Source organism: Lontra canadensis, unplaced genomic scaffold (assembly GCF_010015895.1).
Source record: "Lontra canadensis isolate GAN:19392208 unplaced genomic scaffold, GSC_riverotter_1.0 scaffold42, whole genome shotgun sequence".
Lineage (NCBI taxonomy): Eukaryota > Metazoa > Chordata > Mammalia > Carnivora > Mustelidae > Lontra > Lontra canadensis.
The window spans coordinates 6,827,707-6,848,467 of NW_022631036.1; the positions used below are offsets into that span (position 1 = coordinate 6,827,707).

At 35.2% G+C, this 20,761-nt stretch overlaps 2 protein-coding genes across 5 annotated transcripts in view; one reads left to right on the forward strand and one right to left on the reverse strand.

Annotated features, from left to right (window-relative positions):
* Window positions 1-17,132, forward strand: part of MIS18BP1 (MIS18 binding protein 1) — a 42,875-nt gene extending 25,743 nt beyond the window's left edge. The window contains exons 11-16 of one of the 3 annotated variants that reach the window (XM_032871193.1): window positions 6,267-6,439; window positions 7,206-7,366; window positions 10,214-10,362; window positions 14,715-14,799; window positions 16,498-16,552; window positions 16,733-17,132. In XM_032871193.1, coding sequence (XP_032727084.1) covers window positions 6,267-6,439; window positions 7,206-7,366; window positions 10,214-10,362; window positions 14,715-14,799; window positions 16,498-16,552; window positions 16,733-16,836 — 727 coding nt within the window. In that variant the 3' untranslated portion in view covers window positions 16,837-17,132. Of the gene's footprint in view, window positions 1-1,645; window positions 2,211-6,266; window positions 6,440-7,205; window positions 7,367-10,213; window positions 10,363-14,714; window positions 14,800-16,497; window positions 16,553-16,732 lie in introns of those variants that run through there. The other 2 variants (XR_004384230.1, XM_032871194.1) reach the window with 2 other exon arrangements.
* A 2,094-nt stretch (window positions 17,133-19,226) lies between these two features.
* The window catches only part of FANCM (FA complementation group M), a 63,364-nt gene continuing 61,829 nt past the window's right edge, over window positions 19,227-20,761 (reverse strand). The window contains exons 23-24 of one of the 2 annotated variants that reach the window (XM_032871195.1): window positions 20,330-20,445; window positions 19,227-19,332 (exon numbers count right to left, since the gene is read on the reverse strand). In XM_032871195.1, the coding sequence (XP_032727086.1) occupies window positions 19,259-19,332; window positions 20,330-20,445 (190 nt within the window). In that variant the 3' untranslated portion in view covers window positions 19,227-19,258. Of the gene's footprint in view, window positions 19,333-20,222; window positions 20,446-20,761 lie in introns of those variants that run through there. The other variant, XM_032871196.1, reaches the window with a different exon arrangement.

Below are 20,761 nucleotides of genomic sequence, written 5' to 3' on the forward strand. Positions count from 1 at the left end.
TAATGCTGTGCTTCTAACATCAGAAACCTGCCCTGCATTCTTACTAATCTTCAAATTATATAGAGATCCTTCTGTCTTGCAGTGACAGCATACAGTACTTTTACTTTATCCTTTCCAGCTGTATCCCATCATTTTGTTACCGTAACGGTTTTCAACCTTTACTCTATATCCATTTCATCTATGATTATTTTAATGAAATTAAGAATTTCATTAAGAATGAAATTAAGGAGCGCCTGGGTGGCTCAGTGGGTTAAAGCCTCTGCCTTCGGCTCAGGTCATGATCTCAGAGTCCTGGGATCAAGCCCCACATCGGGCTCTCTGCTCAGCAGGGAGCCTGCTTCCTCCTCTCTCTCTGCCTGCCTCTCTGCCTACTTGTAATCTCTGTCAAATAAATAAATAAAATCTTAAAAAAAAATTAAAAAAAGAATGAAATTAAGATTCCAGTTCCCAAAAAGACAAGGAAAGCACATTCTAGTGTTTTTTGTGTGCAACTATGAACAGAATGCATGGAACAGCTTTTTGTTGACTCAAGAAGCTAAATAGTAGCAGGCTGGTTTGGATAGACTAGAATTTTAAGTACCACTGAAGTGAGGACATATTTCTAGTTTTCCTTCTGGTGTTCCTTAACCTAGATTAAGGCCACTTAACATGTAGAAGTGGGGCACTGAGGCATGACTAAGAGTTCAAAGAAAAGCCCTCCACTTCGGGCTTGGGGAGAAGGAAAAGGGACTACTAGCACTCAGCAACAGTAGAAGAAGTCCCCCAGTTCTCTTTTTCTTTTCTCCTTTCCCTTATATCAATCACAGTCCCCATGTAATCCTGCAAGGGTGAAAATCACAGCAGCATGTGGGGCCCACACGGACCTAAAACTCTGAAAGTGGGAAACCTTCCTCCAGTTACATATAGGTCTCAAAAGGGTAGGGCAACTGGGGTTCCTTCGTGTCTCAGTCAGTTAAGTGTCTGCCTTCAGCTCAGGTCATGAAAGAAAAAGGTAGAGCTACCTATGTTGGCATTTTTCTCTTTCTGTCCTTTGTGCTTGGCACTGCAGAAAGATAGTTGTATGAAGTGTACTGCAGAGCTGGGTAACTAAAGCTCTAGGTTTCTGCCGGAGAACCAAAAACAGGAACCCTGGGGAACTAAAAATTGCTAAGGGAGGAGCTAGGGAAAACCACCCTATATAAAGTTGTTTATGAACTTTTGGGCTCACCCCTGAGTTGCAGATGTGAGGATCTGATACTAAACCGTATACCCAAGACTGACAACTGAACTGAGAGGTAGAGTGCCACCCAGTTTCTAAGCCAGCCAGCCACTTGGTATCCCCTACACAGGATATTTTAATAGCACTACAACGCTTTAAAAATAGAACATACTGAAATTACTACCACAAAAGACTGACTGGAAATTATAGCTCAGGTTACAACCAGATTGTCTGCTAAAACAAAAACATTAGCATTTTCCATAGATAAACATGACCAAGAGTTTTACAGTATTTCAAAATGCCTAGGAAATAGTCCAGAATTACTCAGTATACAGAGAAACAGGAAAATTTCGATTTATTAAAAAAAAAAAAATGCTAATGCTGAGATGACACAGATGTTGTAATTATCTGAAAAGATTCCAAAGCAGGTGTATTAAAATTGTCCAGGAGGCTTTCCCAAGAGCTGACAAGATGGCGGATGTGGAACAGCAGAAGCGCACCTTCTGCAAGTTCACCTATGGCATCGCAGACCTTGACCAGCTGCTATACAGTCCTAGGAGGTTGATGCAGATGTACGGTGCCCAGCCGCAGCGGATGTGAAACTGGAGTTTGTGGGAGAAGCCATACTCACTGCTGGAGTACCTGTGCAAGACCAAGAAGGAAGCTCCCTCGCCATGGCATAGTCCCGAGGTACTCCTGCAGGACATGATCACCATGCCCAAGATGGTGGGCAATGGGGGGGTGTCTAAAGTGGCAAGACCTTCAAGCAGATGGAAATCAAGCAGGAGATGATTGGCCACTACCTGGGCAAGTTCTTCACCACCTACAAGCTTGTGAAGCACTGCAGGCCTGGCATCAGAGCCACCTACTCCTGCTTCATGCCTCTCATGTAGCCTGTTCGGCCAATAAAGGCACAGAATTCTTTAGTCAAAAATTTTTAAAAAGCTCCAGGAACTAAAAGCAATCATTCTTGAAAAGAACAGAAATTCAGAAAATCTCAGACATAGAAGACAAAAAGCCTTAAATGAAAATTTTAGAACTGGGAAATAGAATAATCAAAATAAAAAAATTTAGTAGATAGGCTCAGGAACAGAATGGAAATGACAAAGGAGGCAGTCGATATCAGAAATGAAGGAATAACAAGAGAAATGGTAACTATCTGGGTAAAAACAACAGACTGTTTTCTTGAATTCTTTAAAATGTTTAATGGTTGATAGCCAATATTACATTGTATGGTGGAGTTTTGAAGATATGAAATTTAAAACATAAAACAACAATATATAGAGAGAAAGGATGAAGAGACTTATGGTAAATTTTCTATTCTACTCGAAGCAGTAAAATATTCATTCTAAGTAGATGATTATGTTTGTAGTAATCCATAGAGCAACTACTAAGAAACTATAGAGAGGTATTTTCAAATATACATTATAGATACAATACTAAAAATAAATTTAATCCAAAAGAAGACAGAAAAGGAGAAATAGAGAAATAGAAAACAGAACAAAGCAGACAGCTAATCAAATTATTTAAATCCAAATATAATTATGTTAGTGGTCTGAATGTGCCATTTAAGACAGATTGTCAGCATGAATTTAAAAACATCCCTGCTATAGTGCCATGTAAGAGAACTTCAAAGATGAATAGGTAACTTACAAGTGGAAAGACAGAAAAATACTATGGTAACTCTTAGCTGAAGTGGCTATACTAAAACCTGTCAAAGATTTTAGTGCCAAGAATATTATCAAGGATAAAGAACATTACAAAATTAGAGAAATGTCAATTACTAGGAAGACAACAATCTTAAATATATATGCATCTAACCAAAAAAACCCTCAAAATACATGAATCAAAATCAGAACTAAAAGGAAATGACTGAACTGAGAAGATAAGTAAAACCACATTTACAGTTGGAAACTTCAGTGCTTTTCTGTTGCAGTTGATTGACTAGTAGACAAAAAATTAGCAAGGCTACAGAAGAACTGAACAACACCATCAGCCAACTATCTAATCAACATTTATAGAATACTCTACCCAAAATAGGGGGAAAAGTACATTTTTTTCCAAGGATAGGTGGATCATTCACTAGATTGAACATTGACTAGGTCATAAAAACATCTTGACAAATTTAAAATAACTGAAGTCATCCATAGGGTGTTTGTTCTTTGACCATAGTTGATTTAAACCACAAGTCAATAAAGGAAGGCTAACAGGAATATTTCCAAGCAGTTGAAATTTAAATAACACACTTGTGAATAATCCATGGGTCAAAGAGGAAGAGATCTGGGGGAGAAAAGATACTGAACTGAACAGAAATGAAAAGATACCAAAATTTGTGGTGTGAGCACAGAAGTTCACAAACAACTTCATGGGGTGGTTTTGTAGAGCTCCTCTCTTGTTGATTTCTGTGGAACTTTCCACATAAATGAGTCATGGTACACTCTTAGAATGAATGGACTACTGAGTAATAAGTAAGAACTACTGATAATGTAACAACCTGAATGAATTTCAGAGGCATGATGAATGGGAAAAAAAAAAAAAAAAGCCAGCTCAGAAGGTTACATCCTGTATAATTCCATTCTGGAAAGACAAAACTAAGAAAATGGATCAATGATTGCCAGTGGTTATAGTGGTAGACACAAAGAGGAAGCGCTAGGAATTTTTTTCAGTGTAATGAAACTATTATGTATCCTAATTGTGATCATGGTTATACAAGTCTTTACATTTGTTAAGATTCATAAACCATATCCAAAAAGACAATTTTACTATGTTAACTTAGGAAAAAAATGTTAAGGCGCCTATACTGCATACTCTTGAAATATTTAGATATGGCAGGCTTGGGTTTGGGCTCTGCTTTTCTAGGTTTGGTTTTTTTTTTTTTCCCGCAAAGCTCTAATCCCAGCCATGCCTTTGAAATTTACCATACTACAAATACGGACTACTTTCTGTTCCCTAACTTTGCGTCCTGTCTCATCTTCATTTCTTTGCCAATACTGTTGCCATATTTTCACCTGTTGTATTTTATCCATCCTTCAAATTTTATCTCACATGTCAGTCACTCCTTCCTGTCATCTTTCTTTGTCATCACTTATTCCTACTACCCCACTTAACTATATATAATGATTCTTTCTTAATTAGGTATAATACTTAATGCTTAGAACATAAAGTAATTCCAATCCTGACTGCATAGCACAACAATCACCTGAGGATCTTTTGAAAAATTCAAAGTGTTGCCGCTGTAAACCTACTAAATTGAAATCTTGAGGGGTAGAGTCTGTGAATCTATTTGCTTCTTTTAATAACATTTGCTTGCTTGTACATTTGATGTAACCTCCTCAAGTGATTCTTAGTTGCATCCCACTGTTTTGTATTCCTCATCACGCTTATAACCTAGTTTGGAAGGAATTACTCTTAAGAGGTTTATGAAAGTATATCAGGGTAATCTGACTTAGTTTAAGCAGATACTTGAACTAAGATCTGAAAGACAAAAATTATTTAAGCCAAATTTTCATGATAAATTCATTTTAAATAAAACAGTAAAATAAAAGTGGAAAGGAAGAAAGCGTATTTACAAATACTGAAAGAAGGCCAAAATGATCAGAGTACAGAAAATGAGGGCAGAGCAATACAAAATGAGATAAAAGAGACAACAGTGTGAAAGTCATAGTAAATACTTTGGTTTTTATGCTAGTGAGTTATAAACACAAGTTATATTTTTCTCCCTGTCATCTATAAAAGCAAGTTTTAAGTAGCATTGGAGTGACATTATATTTGCTTTTTAACATTATCTGGGATAAAGTAGAGATGTGTTAATTATAGACTAATTAAATGCATTAAGTATTTTTATTATGAAAAATAGTCCTGGCAGTTCTACACTTGCAAATTAACGATGTACACAATAGGGAAGCCTGAGCCTCCCAATCCTTTTAGTTCTTCACTTTAGAACACCTGTGGAATGATTAACTGTGCAAAAAGTGGAGCATTCATTAGTGTTTAATGCTTGTAAGTATTTGTCTTCCTTTTATGCACGGAGTGAGTAGTATTCGATAGTCAACTTGTCCTTTCACAAGAGCTGATTCATATAGATTTACAATTAGATAAATTTATTAAGTAATACCCTAAACTCATTATTTCCTAATTATTTTACTGCATTTTATTATTACTGTCTATGCCTTAAGGTTCTTTACATCAATTATATCTATATGGTGGAAATCCTGTATAATTGTGTCTTATCACACATTTCTTACTGCACATTCAGGGACATTATGTTGGTAGCTTAAAATCAGCCACAGTAGAGGTATTTACCATATGGAAATTGGCAAAACCCTATGAATAAAGGACTTTTTAATCCCAGAGGGCTGGTTTTTAAAATTTACCAGCATAATGCTGTATAGGTTAATTGATGAGTTAAGTAGATCTTTTCTGGCTGAACTGTCAGCTTAACCACAATATGTAAAATCTATTTGGGCGGGGGGGAGGAAAGCAGAAATATGTGTACCAGTTTCTAAATATTTACAAATAAACTTTCAGATTATAACTCATTTATTAAATTTGGTGACTACCAATATATTGACAGTTTTTTTTCCCTCTTTCAATTTTTATTTCCCTCATTTATATATAAAATATTATATTCTGTAAATTATGATAGAATGAGAGCAAGAATAACACTTTTTAATAAAAATTTATAACTTGAGAATATATAGCAACTTAGAGCTCATTCTCCAATATACTTAGCACCAGTAAGATTAGTCATGCTAGAGTCCCCCAGAAGATCAGATCACTGATAGATAGACTTAGGAAAAAGATGTTGAGAGACCTGAGATGAATTTCAGGTTTCATAGAATACAACAAAATAGAAGATATCTACCAAATATGTAAAATTACATCTTCATATTTTAAACACTCAAGTTACTGAATGGAAGAAATAGTTTCTTCTTCCCAGTTATCTAGAATGGTTTTGGTTAAAATTCCTTTAGCTCAGTAAGTCTCATTGGTTTAGTGGTATCCATTCAGGAAGTTGTTTTTATTAATTTGAATTTCTTGTTCTTTAACTGGTTTTGATCTTCTGTAGTGCTTTTGCATCTCTTCCAAAGCACAAACCTGGTTTCTGGTCAGATGTAGCTATGGCTGTAGGTTCTCGATCTGCTGAAGAATGCCAGAGGAAATACATGGAAGATCCCAGAGAAAAAGGATCCCAGAAACCTGTCACTAAGAAAAAAACAGTCAGTCCCAAAGGCCAAAATGGTAACCTTTGTAAACTGTTTTTTCCTAGTTCTCAGTATTGATTTCTAGTCACTCACTAGATATATTACAAAGACAATATCTTTGTATTGTCGTCTTACAGGTATTTTCTCCAAATTTTATACCTGGAAAGAATTCTAAAGATCATCTGTTGAATTTTTTTTAAGTCTTATGTAGATAGTTAATCCCATCAATAGTAGCCTTAGCAGCCTTATGCTTTGAATTTATTCTAGAAAATCTCCAGTTATATCCAGAGATTTCAGTATCTGGTTTATTTTTCTAAGAGTCTGATTTGAGGCCACTTGGTTAGGGCCCCCTAGAAATTAATAATAAAATTCAAATTAAATTTATTTTTCATATTCCCCAGGAGTACACATTCCTGCACAAGGTTTATGACATAGCTTATACTAAGCTTTGGAAATATTCTATCCCTGCCTTAATTCAATAAGGTTTATATTTTTTGCAAAATCAATAAATTAGGCATTCAGCAAAGGGAATGTAGGAGGTAACCTTTCTTTCCCACTGGGTAAAGACCTTTTCCACCTCACCCTGGCTGATCTTATGTAGTTTCTTCATGAGTATTCTATGGGCTAATTATATTGCATAGATCCCAATACAGAAAGAATCTTCTGTTATATAGGAGATGTATTAATAGAGGATGCATTTACTTAATATAAATATACAATTTAGATTTTACAAAGTCTGTTAACTTTAGAGCAGTTACTGTAAATGACCAAATCCTTATCAAAATGTTTTGCTGACTCCTAAGGCAAGATAGTTGATGCTGATAAGAAGCAAATTATTAAGATAACTGCCAAAGTGGGAACTCTTAAAAGGAAGCAGCAAATGAGGGATTTTCTGGAACAGTTGCCAAAAGATGATCATGATGATTTTTTCAGTACAACACCTTTGCAGAATCAAAGAGTACTGGTAAGTGTCTTAAGTGCATGAAATCATTGCTTTCTTTATATTGACTTTTTACATCTTTTTTTTTTTTTTTAAAGATTTTATTTATTTATTTGACAGACAGAGATCACAGGCAGGCAGAGAGAGAGGAGGAAGCAGGCTCCCTGCCAGGCAGAGAGTCCGATGCGGGGCTCAATCCCAAGACCCGAGGATCATGAACTGAGCCGAAGGCAGAGGCTAACCCACTGAGTCACCCAGGCGCCCCTATTTTTCATTTTTGTATATGGTTAGTGTTCATCCCTAATATTTAGGCCAAGGACATGTCCACAGATATGACTCAAAGTATAGTATAGGAAGCAGTCTGCCAGTACAGGCTCTTCTCATCAGTGTCCAGACTCTACACTTCAGTGAGTTTCAAAGGTAATGGGTATAGAGCCAAACTGAAAACCCAGAAATGTTAAAATAGGCTAAATGTATATATTTAAAATTTCATATGCAATGAGGCAAACATAAAATTATTATGTACTGTATAGTAAATACAGTGGAGGGATTTAATGGCACACAAATTTGACATTTGTATAAATGAATTTTTATAGTATGAAAAATCATAATTAAAAACTTCAGTAGTTGGGGGCACCTGGGTGGCTCAGTCAGTTAAGGCACTGCCTTTGGTTTAGGTCATGATCCCAGGTCCTGGGATCCAGCCCCATGTCGGGCTCCCTGCTCAGCGAGGAGACTGCTTTTCCCTCTCCCTCTGCCTGCTGCTCTGCCTCCTTGTGCTGTCTATCTCTCTGTCAAATAAATAAATAAAATCTTTAAAAAAATAAAAATAAAAAAATAAAAACTTCAGCAATTGGGAAAAATATTTACAAAATATAATGCCAGTGTTTATAATTTATTCAGGTGTTACTAAAATTAATAAAATTTGTCAAGGGGTGCCTGGGTTGCTTAGTCAGTTAAGTTAAATGTCTGACTTTGGCTCAGGTCATGATCTCAAGGTCCTGGGATCCAGCCCTGAGTCAGGCTCCCTGCTCAGTGGGGCATCTGCTTCTCCCTCTCCCTCTGCCCCTCCCCCCACTCATGTTTGCTGTTTCTCTCTCTCTCAGATAAATATAATCTTTAAAAAAAAACATGTCAAATTGGGGAGGGTATGTGCTATGGTGAGTGCTGTGAAGTGTGTAAACCTGATGATTCACAGACCTGTACCCCTGGGGCTGATAATACATTATATGTTTATTTAAAAAATGTTTAAAAATTATAAACAAAATGTCAAGATTGCAGGGAAAAAGTGGGCATGAAAAAATTTCAAAAGACTACTTGGGGAGGTGGTTATATTAGCTTACAATCAAAAGAAAACTAAGTATATGTATATATTCTAAGTTACAGAATCTTTTGTAAAAATGACTTAAAATATCCACTAACAAAAGCAGTGGAGATAATGATGTAGCCCTACATCAGTGGAGGTAAAATGAATCATACCTTTTGGAAAGCATCATGGTCTTGTTAAAGAACCATTAGATTAATTGTATTCATTGGAATTTATCCTAAGAAATTCAAAAGAAGCCAAAAATCTATTTTTTTTAAGATTTTATTTATTTGAGAGAGGGAGAGCAGAGAGGGAGAGCCAGCCTCCCCACTGAGCAGAGAGTCCAGCGTGGGACTCAATCCCAGGACCTTGAGATCATGACCCAAGCTAAAGGCAGATGCTCAACCAACTGAGCCACCCAGGCACCCCGAAGCCAAAAATCTTGACAAAGATATTCATGGCAGGTTTATCTTTACAGTAGCAAACTGGAAGCTATATATATATATAGAGAGAGAGAGAGAGAGTGTGTAAGGATGCTCCTTATAAACAAATACAATATAAATATTAATTGCAAATTTGAGACTATGTCTTGAATGTAAATCTAAATGTTAAAGAGTATTAAGATTAATGCAAAAATGGATAGATGTAGACAACTGATTGAAGTGTAAAAATTCAAAGAGTTGTTTTGTTTTAGTGAGCTAAACTTCAGGGGTAATTTTTAAATTTACTTTTTTTTTTTTTTAATTTACTCATTTCTTAATATTGTTACATCATCTCCAATACTAAAAAGCTACACAATGCTTTAAGAATTTAGTAACATCATTTTCTGGGGTCTTTTAGCCTACACAAATAAAGGAAAGTATTTTAAAGGAGCCATCTGAGGCTCTTACTGTGTTTCCTACATAACAGCCATGGTCCTTTAGGGGTTATATCCTTTATATAATTCTACCATCATTTCAGGTTTCTCTAAGGTTTTAATGTAACAGAAGGTAAAATCTTAATGAAGGATTGAATTGTTTATTGGAAATATATATACACAGAAGTTTAATATTGCTTGAATTCCTATTAAATGACAAGCATAATAATCAATGAATTAGTTCTATTTTGTTCTGTTTACACAGAGGTAAGCAAACCATGACCCATGGGTCAAATCTGACAGGCCACATTTTTTAGAAACAAAAAACTTTATTAGAACACAGACATGTTCATTGTTTACTCAGCTATGTCCCCTTTCATGCTACAACAGCAGAGTTGAGTATTTGGCACAGAGACTGTGAGGTCCACAAAGCCTAAAATACATACTGTCTGACCCTTTACAGGAAACATTTGCTGACTCCTGGTCTTTACACAACTTTTAGAAATAGGCGTCATTGTCTCTGTTTAACACAATAGAACCAAAATTTTTTAAAGGCCAAGGCACTGTTCTGTAACCACTAATATGTTGTCTCAGCTGGAAAATTTAAGGAGGAAAACAACTTATTAGCCCACCCAAAAACATTTAGTGATAATGAGAAATGCCATTTTTAGGGTTGTCTGCTGGCTGGTAATAAATATTTGTTTTCTAGTTGCCAAGTCTCCAGGACAGTGCAGAAGAGGATGATATTCTGCCAAGTATGGATAAAAATCCAACAACTCCATCATCAGTTGTCTTTCCATTGGCAAAAACTCCTCAGTGTCAACATGTCAGTCCTGGCATGCTAGCCTCTATAAATAGGTAAATAGGCATATGATACTGTAATTCTCTGCATCAGCATTTAAAATTTGATGAGTTGGATAGTAGATGTCAGTAATAAGAAGAGTTATCATTGAAAAAAATCAAGAAAGAATAGTTCTTAAAAGTCAAGGATGAACAAGTAGGGAGAGTATAGGGACACAGCTCACACTTTACAGCAGGAAAATTCCAAATGGATCAAAGTTTTGCATAACATATTACACTATAAAATATACCTTAAGAAACCTTGCAGGATTATTTGATAATCATTGATTAGTAAAAGTATTTTCAAACTATGATGCAAGACTCAGAAGACACTAACAAAAAGAATCATAAAGTCAACCAGGTAAACAGTTTTCCCCCTACCAACTACCGCAAGCAATCAAAAGATAAACAGTGGAGAAAAAAGATATAAACAGTGATCTGTCAAAAGAATATATGGAATTGGAATTCATCAAAGGAAAAGGCTAATTTTTCTAATGCAGCACTCCTAAAAATTAAGAGGAAAGGAAAGCCATTCTCATGCATTACTAGTGAGAGGGTAAATTAGTATAGTGTCTCTAAGAAGCAGTTTTTCAGTATTTGTCAAAATTATGAATACATATGCTCTTTGACCTATCAGTCCTGCTTCTCAAATAGTGAATGCACAGCTTATTAGAGTATTGTTTATAATAGCAAAAGACTAGAAGCAACTCAAATTCTAGTCAGATAAACTCTGGTACATTATATAGCTATAGAAATTAATGAAGATATTCTTTAGGTACTATTATGGTAAAATGTTCAAGATATATTAAGTGAAAAAAGTTAGATGCAGTGAATTATTTGGCTGTGTGTGTACTTGCATATGTTGTATGTGCATATATGTGTGTGTGTATACATATATATGTAATTGCTTTCCTTTTATTAAATTTATCTAGAAGAATATATAAGAAACTGAAAACATTAATGATCCCTACAAAAAGGAACTAAGATCACTTGGAGATGAGAATAAGAGGGAAACTTTGAATTTTGAACTATGTGAATACAGGAACTACTTGAAATATAAATAAAATTAAGAAAAATCAGGGGTGACCAACAATTCAATAACACAGAGAAAAGATGGAAAGTAATAAATAAGAGGCCTGAAAATAAGCCATTCCATTTGACAATCAAGCAGGACAGTGCTGATTTTATGAAAAGTAATTTCCATGGTTTTGAGGCAGAAGCCAAATAATAATGACTATGAAAAAAAAGTATTCAGACCTCTCTTGAAGCTTAGTGAAATTTTAATTTGCATTTATTTAGTAAAAACATAATTTTCCCCCAGCAATTCACAAATTATTTTTGGTTTATTTTTGATTTGGTATTCATTGCAAGTGAAAGTATATTGAGAGTATAATTTTGGACAAAGTTTTTGGTAAGTACTTTGTCCAAATCATCAAAAATTTCAAAATATTTATCCCTTTGGCCCTTGAATTTTGTTAGTCATTTTATAAGGAAATGTATTTGGGGAAGTATATATGTACATCTGTATGAACAAAGATGTTCATTATGAAACAATACTGAAAATATGGAAATGACCTAAATGTCCAATAAAGTTAAGAAATTAGAATTTGTCCATATAATAGAATAATATGTAACAATTAAAAATCATGCCTTCAAAGAATTTTTTTTTAAGATTTTATTTATTTATTTGACAGAGATCAGAAGTAGGCTGAGAGGCAGGTGGTAGGGGTGGGAAGCAGGCTCCCCACTGAGCAGAGAGCCCGATGCAGGGCTTGATCCCAGGACCCTGAGATCATGACCTGAGCCAAAGGCAGAGGCTTTAACCCACTGAGCCACCCAGGCACCCCAACCTTCAAGGAATTTTTAACAACAAAGAATAATGTTCAGTTGATTATAGATTATAAACAGTATCCCAATTTGCATAACATATTCAGAGAGGAAATTTTTTTACTAAAAACATCACTAGCCATTATCCCTCACTGAATGGGTTTTGGTTTTGGGGTTTTGTTGTTTGTTTTTCTTTATCACTTTTACAATGATGGCAATACATCTTTTTTCCCCCCCAATGGAACACATGGTGGACTCATTAATATCATGAATATATTTCCCAAAACTTTGAAAAAATGAGTTTCCTAGGCCTCTACACTGTCTTGACTCACCATCTCTAATAGTTGGCTTCCTTTTTATTTTAAATAATGAAACAGTTTTTATCACTTCAGAAGTGACTTTTTTGTACAGGACAGCAGGCTCACGGGATGCTGATCCTGAACAGCTGGCCAGGCTTATTCACTAGCTATACAGCAGTGTGTGTGGTTCACATTAATACCTTAATACAGTCATATATTTAGAAATTTCAACATGTCATAGCTTTATGGTTGCTTCCAGATTATCATAAAGGAAAGGATAATTGATCATAAAGGATCTTGAACTCAAGAGAGAGAATTAGAATTGGTGTTCAGTTGGTATTTACTGTCATAAGCAAGACTACAAACTGTAGAGAGAAATGGGAACAGCCAATCTGTTTAGGTTCAGTTTGTGTCTGTAAATTGAGCCAAGTATTTGCTAAGAATGAGAAGGGGAAAAATAAACTAAAAAGAAACGACTCAATATTTAGTTGGAAGCTATAAATTGAGGAATTTCATCACCAGGTATATCCTTAAAGTGGCTAACTATAAGATTCAATCTGGATAGGGAAGGAAATGAACAGTAGAAAGGAGTGAGAGGTCTTAAAGGGAGTCCAGGGACAAGTCATCTCAGTGAATTTTGGAAAAGAGAGCAAGATAATGATTGGAAAGAGCACAAATGGGACAATGAGCAATAAGCAAAACCATAATTTCCTAGAATATTCTTACTCAGTGTTTCCTTTAAAATGTTAGGTTGAAGCATTTTGTCCATTTCCATTAGTAAACTGTTGTCTTAATGGAAAAGACAGGGGCACCTGTATGGCTCAGTGGGTTAAGCCTCTGCCTTCGGCTCAGGTCAGTGTCTCAGGGTCCTGGAATCGAGCCCCGCATCGGGCTCTCTGTTCAGCAGGGAGCCTGCTTCTCTCTCTCTCCTTCCCTCCCTCTGCCTACTTGTGCTTTCCCTCTGTCAAATAAATAAATCTTTAAAAAAAAAAAAAAAAAAGGAATGGAAAAGAGAAATACACTTTTCCTGTTTTTAAGTTTTTATTTAAACTCTAGTTGGCTAACATACAGATTAATATTAGTTTCAGGTGTACAGTATAGTGATTCAGTACTTCCATACGACACCCAGTGCTTATCACAAGCATGCTCCTTAGTCCCCATCACCCATTTAGCCCATCCCTCCCCCATTTACCTCCCTTCTGGTAACCATCAGTTTGTTCTCTGTAGTTAAGATCTGTTTCCTGGTTTGCCTTTCCCCACCCCACCCCCCAGTTCATCTCTTTTGTTTCCTAAATTCCAAGTATGAGTGAAATCACATGGTTATTTGTCTTTCTCTTACTTTGCTTAACATGCTTTCTGGCTCCATCCATGTTGTTGCAAATGGAGATTTTAATCTTTTTTATGGCTAAGTTATATTCAATTTTATATATAGGCCACATTTTCTTTATTCATCAATTGATGGATACTTGGGCTGTTTCTATGATTTGGCTATTGTAGGTGATGTTGCTCTAAACATTGCAGTGCAGTATCCCTTTGAATTAATATTTTTGTATTCTTTGGATAAACACCCAGTAGTGCCATAGCTGGATCATAGAGTAGCTCTATTTTTAACTTTTTGTGGAACCTCTGTACTATTTTTCACAGTGGCTGTACCAGTTTGCATTCCCACCAACAGTGCACAAAGTTCCCCCTTTCTCCACATCCCCACCAATACTTATTGTGTTGATCTAACTCATTCTGACAGGTGTGAGGTGATATCTCATTGTACTTTTGATTTGAATTTTCATGATGATCAGTCATGTTGAGCATTTTTTTCATGTGTTTGTTGGCCATCTGGATGTCATTGGGGAACTGTCTATTCATGTCTTCTGCCTGTTTTTTAATTGGATTATTTCTTTTTTGGGTGTTGAGTTGCAGAAGTTCTTTATATATTTTGGATACTAACCCTTTATCAGCTGTGTCACTTGCAGATATCTTCTCCTCTTCCGTGGGTTGCTTTTTAATTTTGTTGATTGTTTCCTTTTCTGTGCAGAAGCTGGTTATTTTGATGTAGTCCCAATAGTTTATTCTTACTTTTGTTTCCCAGAAAAAATATATATATACTTCCCAAGAAGATACACTTTTCCCCAGAAAATGTACTTTTTAAAGATCAAAACACATTTTAATTTTGTCAATTGCTATTCAAGCTGTGGAGAGTATCAAGTATGATAGTTAATGTTGACTTAAAATTTTGTATTCAAACAGGAATGATTGTGATAAATATGTCTTTCGTATGCAAAAAAACCATAGAAGTAAAGGTGGCATTGTCTGGGGCAATATCAAGAAAAAAGTAAGTTTATTTATTCTTCATTTATTCATCACCTTTATGGAACAACTATAATATATGGCAAACTGTGGGGAGTTATATGTAAAAGTTCTTGCCCTCAAAGTAGTTACTCTAAGAGAATATTATTTATGGAGGTACAATGAAGAACCACCTTGTCTCCTGATTGTATATTCCTTCTGACCAGATTATAGCACTTTCTTCCTCCCTCACCCATGTTGAAATATTTATATTGCACACTTGCTCTAGAGTATAATTCTTCTCAGAGTTTGTAAACTAAACATTGGGATTACATAATCCTATCCAATCTCTATGGGTTTCCTTTGTCCACAGGAAATGGTAGATACTTAAAATCAGCCTGGAGACCAAATTCTTTAAAAGAAATCTCCAGTATTGAGGGTGCAGACAGACTCAACGATTCTTAGATTTCCTTTTTCCAGTCCTACATTCCTGAGACCAGAGAATGAAATGGTGGTTTGTTGCAAAGGATCTGGAATCATCATAGGGAGAAAGACTTGGCTGGCTTCTAGTCTCTGTTTCACCAGTGAAAAGTTGGGTTGTTTTGACAACTGTTTCACAAACTCAAATGTGGCCAAGAGTCACTTAAGAGATCTTAAACAGATTCGGATCCAGTAGATTTGAGATTTGAGATTTCTGCATTTCTAACAGGCTTCAGATATAATGCCAATGTTGCTGTCCATGGACCATACTGAGTAGTAGCAAGATCTTAACCCACTTAGTCTGTTCACATGGATAAATCTATAAGGACCCTTCCCATTAAGAGTTTTTATTTCTTTGTATTTCTGATATCATCCTAACCAGTACTGGACTTCTTTTCTTCTTAATGGGTCATAATGGGAGCAATCTACTGAAATATAATAATATCCTTGTGATTTAGTCCTATTTTTTCACAGACTAGTATTTTGTAGCTAGTGTGAGGACAGAAAGAGCAAAGGATTTAGTGTTAAAAATTCTGATTTCAAGATTTGACTTCCCATACCAGCTTTATAATAAGACAAGCTATTTGGCCTTTCTAATCTCATTTTATTCACGTATGATTATCATTGATGTGGGAATCATGGGTTTAGTGTCCTTGAATGATTTTGAGAGCTAAATGATAGAATAGTGTTTTTGACTCATTTCACAAGAAAAAGTACATTTATGTCACAATCTGATCATGGGTTTGTATCTGAAAAGTTTGAACTATATTTACGTTTAGTACAGTGGATATACCCTGTCATATTTTCTATCCTATTCCTTTTCATTTTTTAAAGATAGGCAGCCATGGCCAAAAGTTTAAAAGTCATTGATGTAATAAGTATGTATTATACATTTAAAATTTGTCATATAAGTTACCATTTTAGACAAGAATTTAAATTTTGCTAGTGTAATGTAATGGATTGAGTACTTAGATTTTGGCAACTGTCCAGAGGCCCACAGACTATCCCGTCACCTCTGCAGCATTAGTTTGTAATATTTTCTTATAAGTCATGTTTGCCAGCAATGGGAAAAACACTGAATAAGTATTCTTGCCCCAGATAAATTCAACTTAAAATTAGACATTTCACAGATAATTATAATGTGATTAGGTATCATTATAGGCATGTGTTCAAGGTACTTGGGATGAAGCATGCTTATTTTGTCTATATTTGAGGCAGAATTCACAGAAGGTACTATTTACTATTAATATAAACTCTCTTGCAGGTTGAAACTGATTTTTTAACTCCAACATCAAAGAAAGAAACCCTGTTTAACAAAGGTAATTTATTTTTCTTTTGTAGCTTAATCTATTATAAGATAGCCTCTTTATTAACATGGTACATGAAATTAATTGCTCTCAAATGGGCCAGACTTAAACTATTCAATTTCTCAGTTCTTTTCAGTTTCTTTGAAATTACTTTTAGAAGTATATTAATCTTTATTAAACTTCTTTTTACAGAATTAGGAGAAAATTCTGGTATTGGAAAACTTTTCACTAATGCTATGGAGTCTTTAGATGAAGAAGACAAAGATTATTATTTTTCAAATTCTGATTCTGCATAGTAAAAATGAGAAAATATTTCCAGGATTTTTATCAAGAAGCAGATAATTTGTATCTTCTTTTGGAATACATGTATTTCCCTTATAATATACCTTCATATGAAATTGTGGAAGGTTTTAGGAGTTTGTATTCAGAGTAAAACATCCTCCTGTAAATATTGCTCATTGCGGCAGGTTACTAAAATATAAGGACAGTTGTTTTGCTTGTATAGATATTTGTCAATTTCTGCAATATTAAAATATTCTAGGGGTACCTGGGTGGCTCAGGGGTTAGAGCCTCTGCCTTCGGCTCGGGTCATGATCACAGGGTCCTGGGGTTAAGACCCGCGTCGGGCTCTCTGCTCGGCAGGGGGCCTGCTTCTCCCCCTTCTCTCTCTGCTTGCCTCTCTGCCTACTTGTGATCTCTGTCAAATAAATAAAATCTTAAAAAAAATTCTAGATTAAGTCTCGCTTAAGCATCCAAGTCTGCTTACTTTAAGAAAATCATGTTCCAAACAGATTTTTTAAAAGCTTCCAAGAAAATATTGCTACCCTTTAGGGATAGGGTTGGGGAGGGAGAATGAAAAGTAGGTTGTACTGCTGGGTACTGGATACTGGGTACATGAAAATGTCTGAGTTAGCATTTGTTATCACTTGGTATACAAGCCAGAATTGATCTAATGTTTAAATTACATGTTGTTGAAACTAACGTGACACTCTTTCTCCTGTTTTTTTTTTTTTCTTAAAACTTGTGATTACCGTACCTATGAAACCTATATAAATTTAACTTATTGCTTTTTCGGTATTTTATTAGGTAGTATCAGAGAACAAATTTTGTTGCGTTACGCCTTATTTACATATGCAGACATGGTTTACATTTGGTCTCAAAAAGACTGGATTAGGCAGACATTCAAGTAGTTGAACTAAATTGTAAGAAGTTAATATACCATGTTATAGTAAACATTTTCTTTTCAGATAGTTCCTTTAGAAATAAACATTAGCTCATTTTGCCACTCTATTTTGAAATTTGACATAGAATATTTTTCCTGTGGTCATAGTATATATTCACTTACCCTTTTTCTCCAGTTAGATTGTTCAAATAAACTTGGTTTGGTTTTATAACATTTGTATTTTGGTTGTTATTGTTTGATTACTGGATCATAGAAAGTAAATAAATATGCACTTTGTTACTGGTTCAGCTTGTTGCCTCAAAAATTCTCAGAACTTTTAGTAAAAAATATATTTTCTTGTTTCTTAAGAATTTAGTCAGTAACAATCAGTTATATAACTATTGAACTTTTGGAAACACAAGATTTGAAAAGAATATTGCTGAGATATTAGACTGAGTTCATAATTGTTTCTGCCACAAAGACTTAGATGTAGAATGGAACAAATGAAGGGATTATCTTAGTGAAATAGTTTTATTACTTAAATTGCCAATATTTGGTATAATACCATGCTGTTTAATGTTAATGGATAGTGTTTTTAAGGAGTTGGAGGGTACTTAAATTTCATAATGGGAAACAAAAGGATAATTTTGACATAGCACAGACTTAACACCAAAAAGTGTGGCCTTCCCCCCTCCCCCAATTCCCTTTGTCCTGCTAGAACTCATTCAGTGTCCTTCCTAGTCTACTTTACTGTATCCCACCTGCCAGGTACCTGGCAGTAGTCCCATTTCTTTCCATCAGGTCATAAGATAAGCTAGTAAGCCTTAAAGTAACCTCCAAAGGAGACTTAAAAGTAGGCTTCAAGATGAATTAATAATCAGTAGGGCTGAGAGTTAAGTGCTACCAATGAAAGTATAAAGAAGACTACTGCAGCTTAAATATGGATAGAGCTCTGTACACAGCAAGCATAAATAAATAAAATCCTCTAGGTTGTCTCCCTCACACCAGGTTAATTAATAAAATATTTTGTCTGGTGGTTGGACACAAAGAATTTGAGCACACTGGTGTCTGCATGGGAGATGCTGCAAGGTGGTCATCATTCCCAGGTCAGTGGGAAGTTGTTGAGGAACTGCATGCTTCTGGCATGCAGCTAGGGCATGGTACCACCAAATGTCCCCACCCACCTGCACCGCTGACAACAGGTGGCAGGAGTAAGCAACAGCAGAACACCAAACTGGAGCCAGAAAGAAGCCCCTTTCTTCCTTCTACTGATAAAGCTTAAATCATGCCCACTGTAGGGAGAAATGTTCAAAAAAGTCCAGCCCATTATAGCAAGATACCAAAGGGTAAATTTGAGCCTGAGAGAAAAATAAATCGATGCCTGCACATGAGCCAGTAACTTCTAGAATTTCTCACTTCAACAGAATTATTGAACAGTAGAACTATGAAATCTGCTGCTCTAAGTAGAATTAAGAATTTATACTACCACAAAGAAGCTAAGCTCACAATTAAGAGTAACTTTTTAGTGGGGGGGAGGTGGGGGTCGGAACCTGTCTCTAGTTCCTGGGTTCTGGTTCTAGATTTCCCAGTAACCTTGAATAAGTCACTTGTTTGTGGGCCTTATTTCCACCTGATAAGAAAAGAGAAAAGAAATTTGAATTAGGTGAACTCTGAAGTCCCTGCCTGGTGTAAGGCAAGCAGAACTCAACTGTGAGGTTAATTCACCTACTCTGCAGGGTAACAAGAAAACAATGAGGCAACCAGAGAATAAAAGACTCTAAATGGGGGGCATGGGGGGAGAGGGGGATCCATAGTTAAGGACTGACTAGGAGGGCCTCAGATATTGCAGATAAAAACATGGAGACATCCTAAAATATTAATAGCATCACAGACACTATTATGGGCACAGTGAAGTCCACATTCAACAGCTCATCTAATACTAACCAGTTTCCCAAATCTAAGCCAATACACCACTTCGTTGAATATGATATTTCAACAACAAAAAAAGCAGTGTAGGTTGGAATTCATACTAGCAGGATTTGACTATACTTGATTAGGACACTTTTGATAAGATAATCATATTCAGTTAAATTTTCATCTCTCCTAGTAACTGGAGCACTTATCTCATGATACAGCTACCATTCACATCTTACCCAATATGTAGATAGACTCAGGACATTTAAAATATTCTCTATGATATTATCATTTATATATAGGAAAATTATTTATGACCATTAAGTTGGCAGCAGTCAGACACCTCAACCTATTATGCTAACAAATGGCAAGTACAGTGCTATAATCTCTGGAAATTTTCTAAAATACATCTCTATCTCAAGCTTTTCCTTTCTTAATAGCACCTTCAGTAAACCTTATTTATTCAATAAATAAGTTTCATAATCTAGCTAATCAAAATGATTACTGAATATCAGGTTTTCTTTTAAAATAATTATAATCTATATAAATAAAAATGTACACAATATAAAATAGATATGAAACTATACTTTTATATATTTTAAACTGATCACCACAAACCACAATAATGATTATTGAAGTGCATTCAGTATTGCAAGAGTTCTTTTTCATAACCAAACCTGAGCAGTATGATCATGCATCAGATTTTAGTCTACCTTGGTTAAGACCATCTGGTAATATCTGCACATCAAATACATAGTGAATATATCTGTATATCTCCTCAGCCTTCTGATGAGTTACTTGTGCACATAAAGAGATTTCTTGAGGTGAGCTGAAAAATAAATGAGTAGAACTTTTGTATAATTTAATCTTATTTGCTTAAAGAACACCAAACATAAAAGAGTTAATATGTCCTTAACATGAGTTTAAATAAAACAGTTATTCTCTATATTTAAAGTCATATATAAAAATAATTTCACTATTTTACACACAGGCCTTTGGTTTAATTAACCTATTTTCTGAAATCTTCTTTTTCAAGCAATATAATAGACAAAAACTTGTAAAATTTGCAACTGTCAAATTTGTCTAGTTCCAAAACTAAACAGCCCAGACTGAGAAACTCAGAGGTTTAGAGGGGAGAGGGGTGG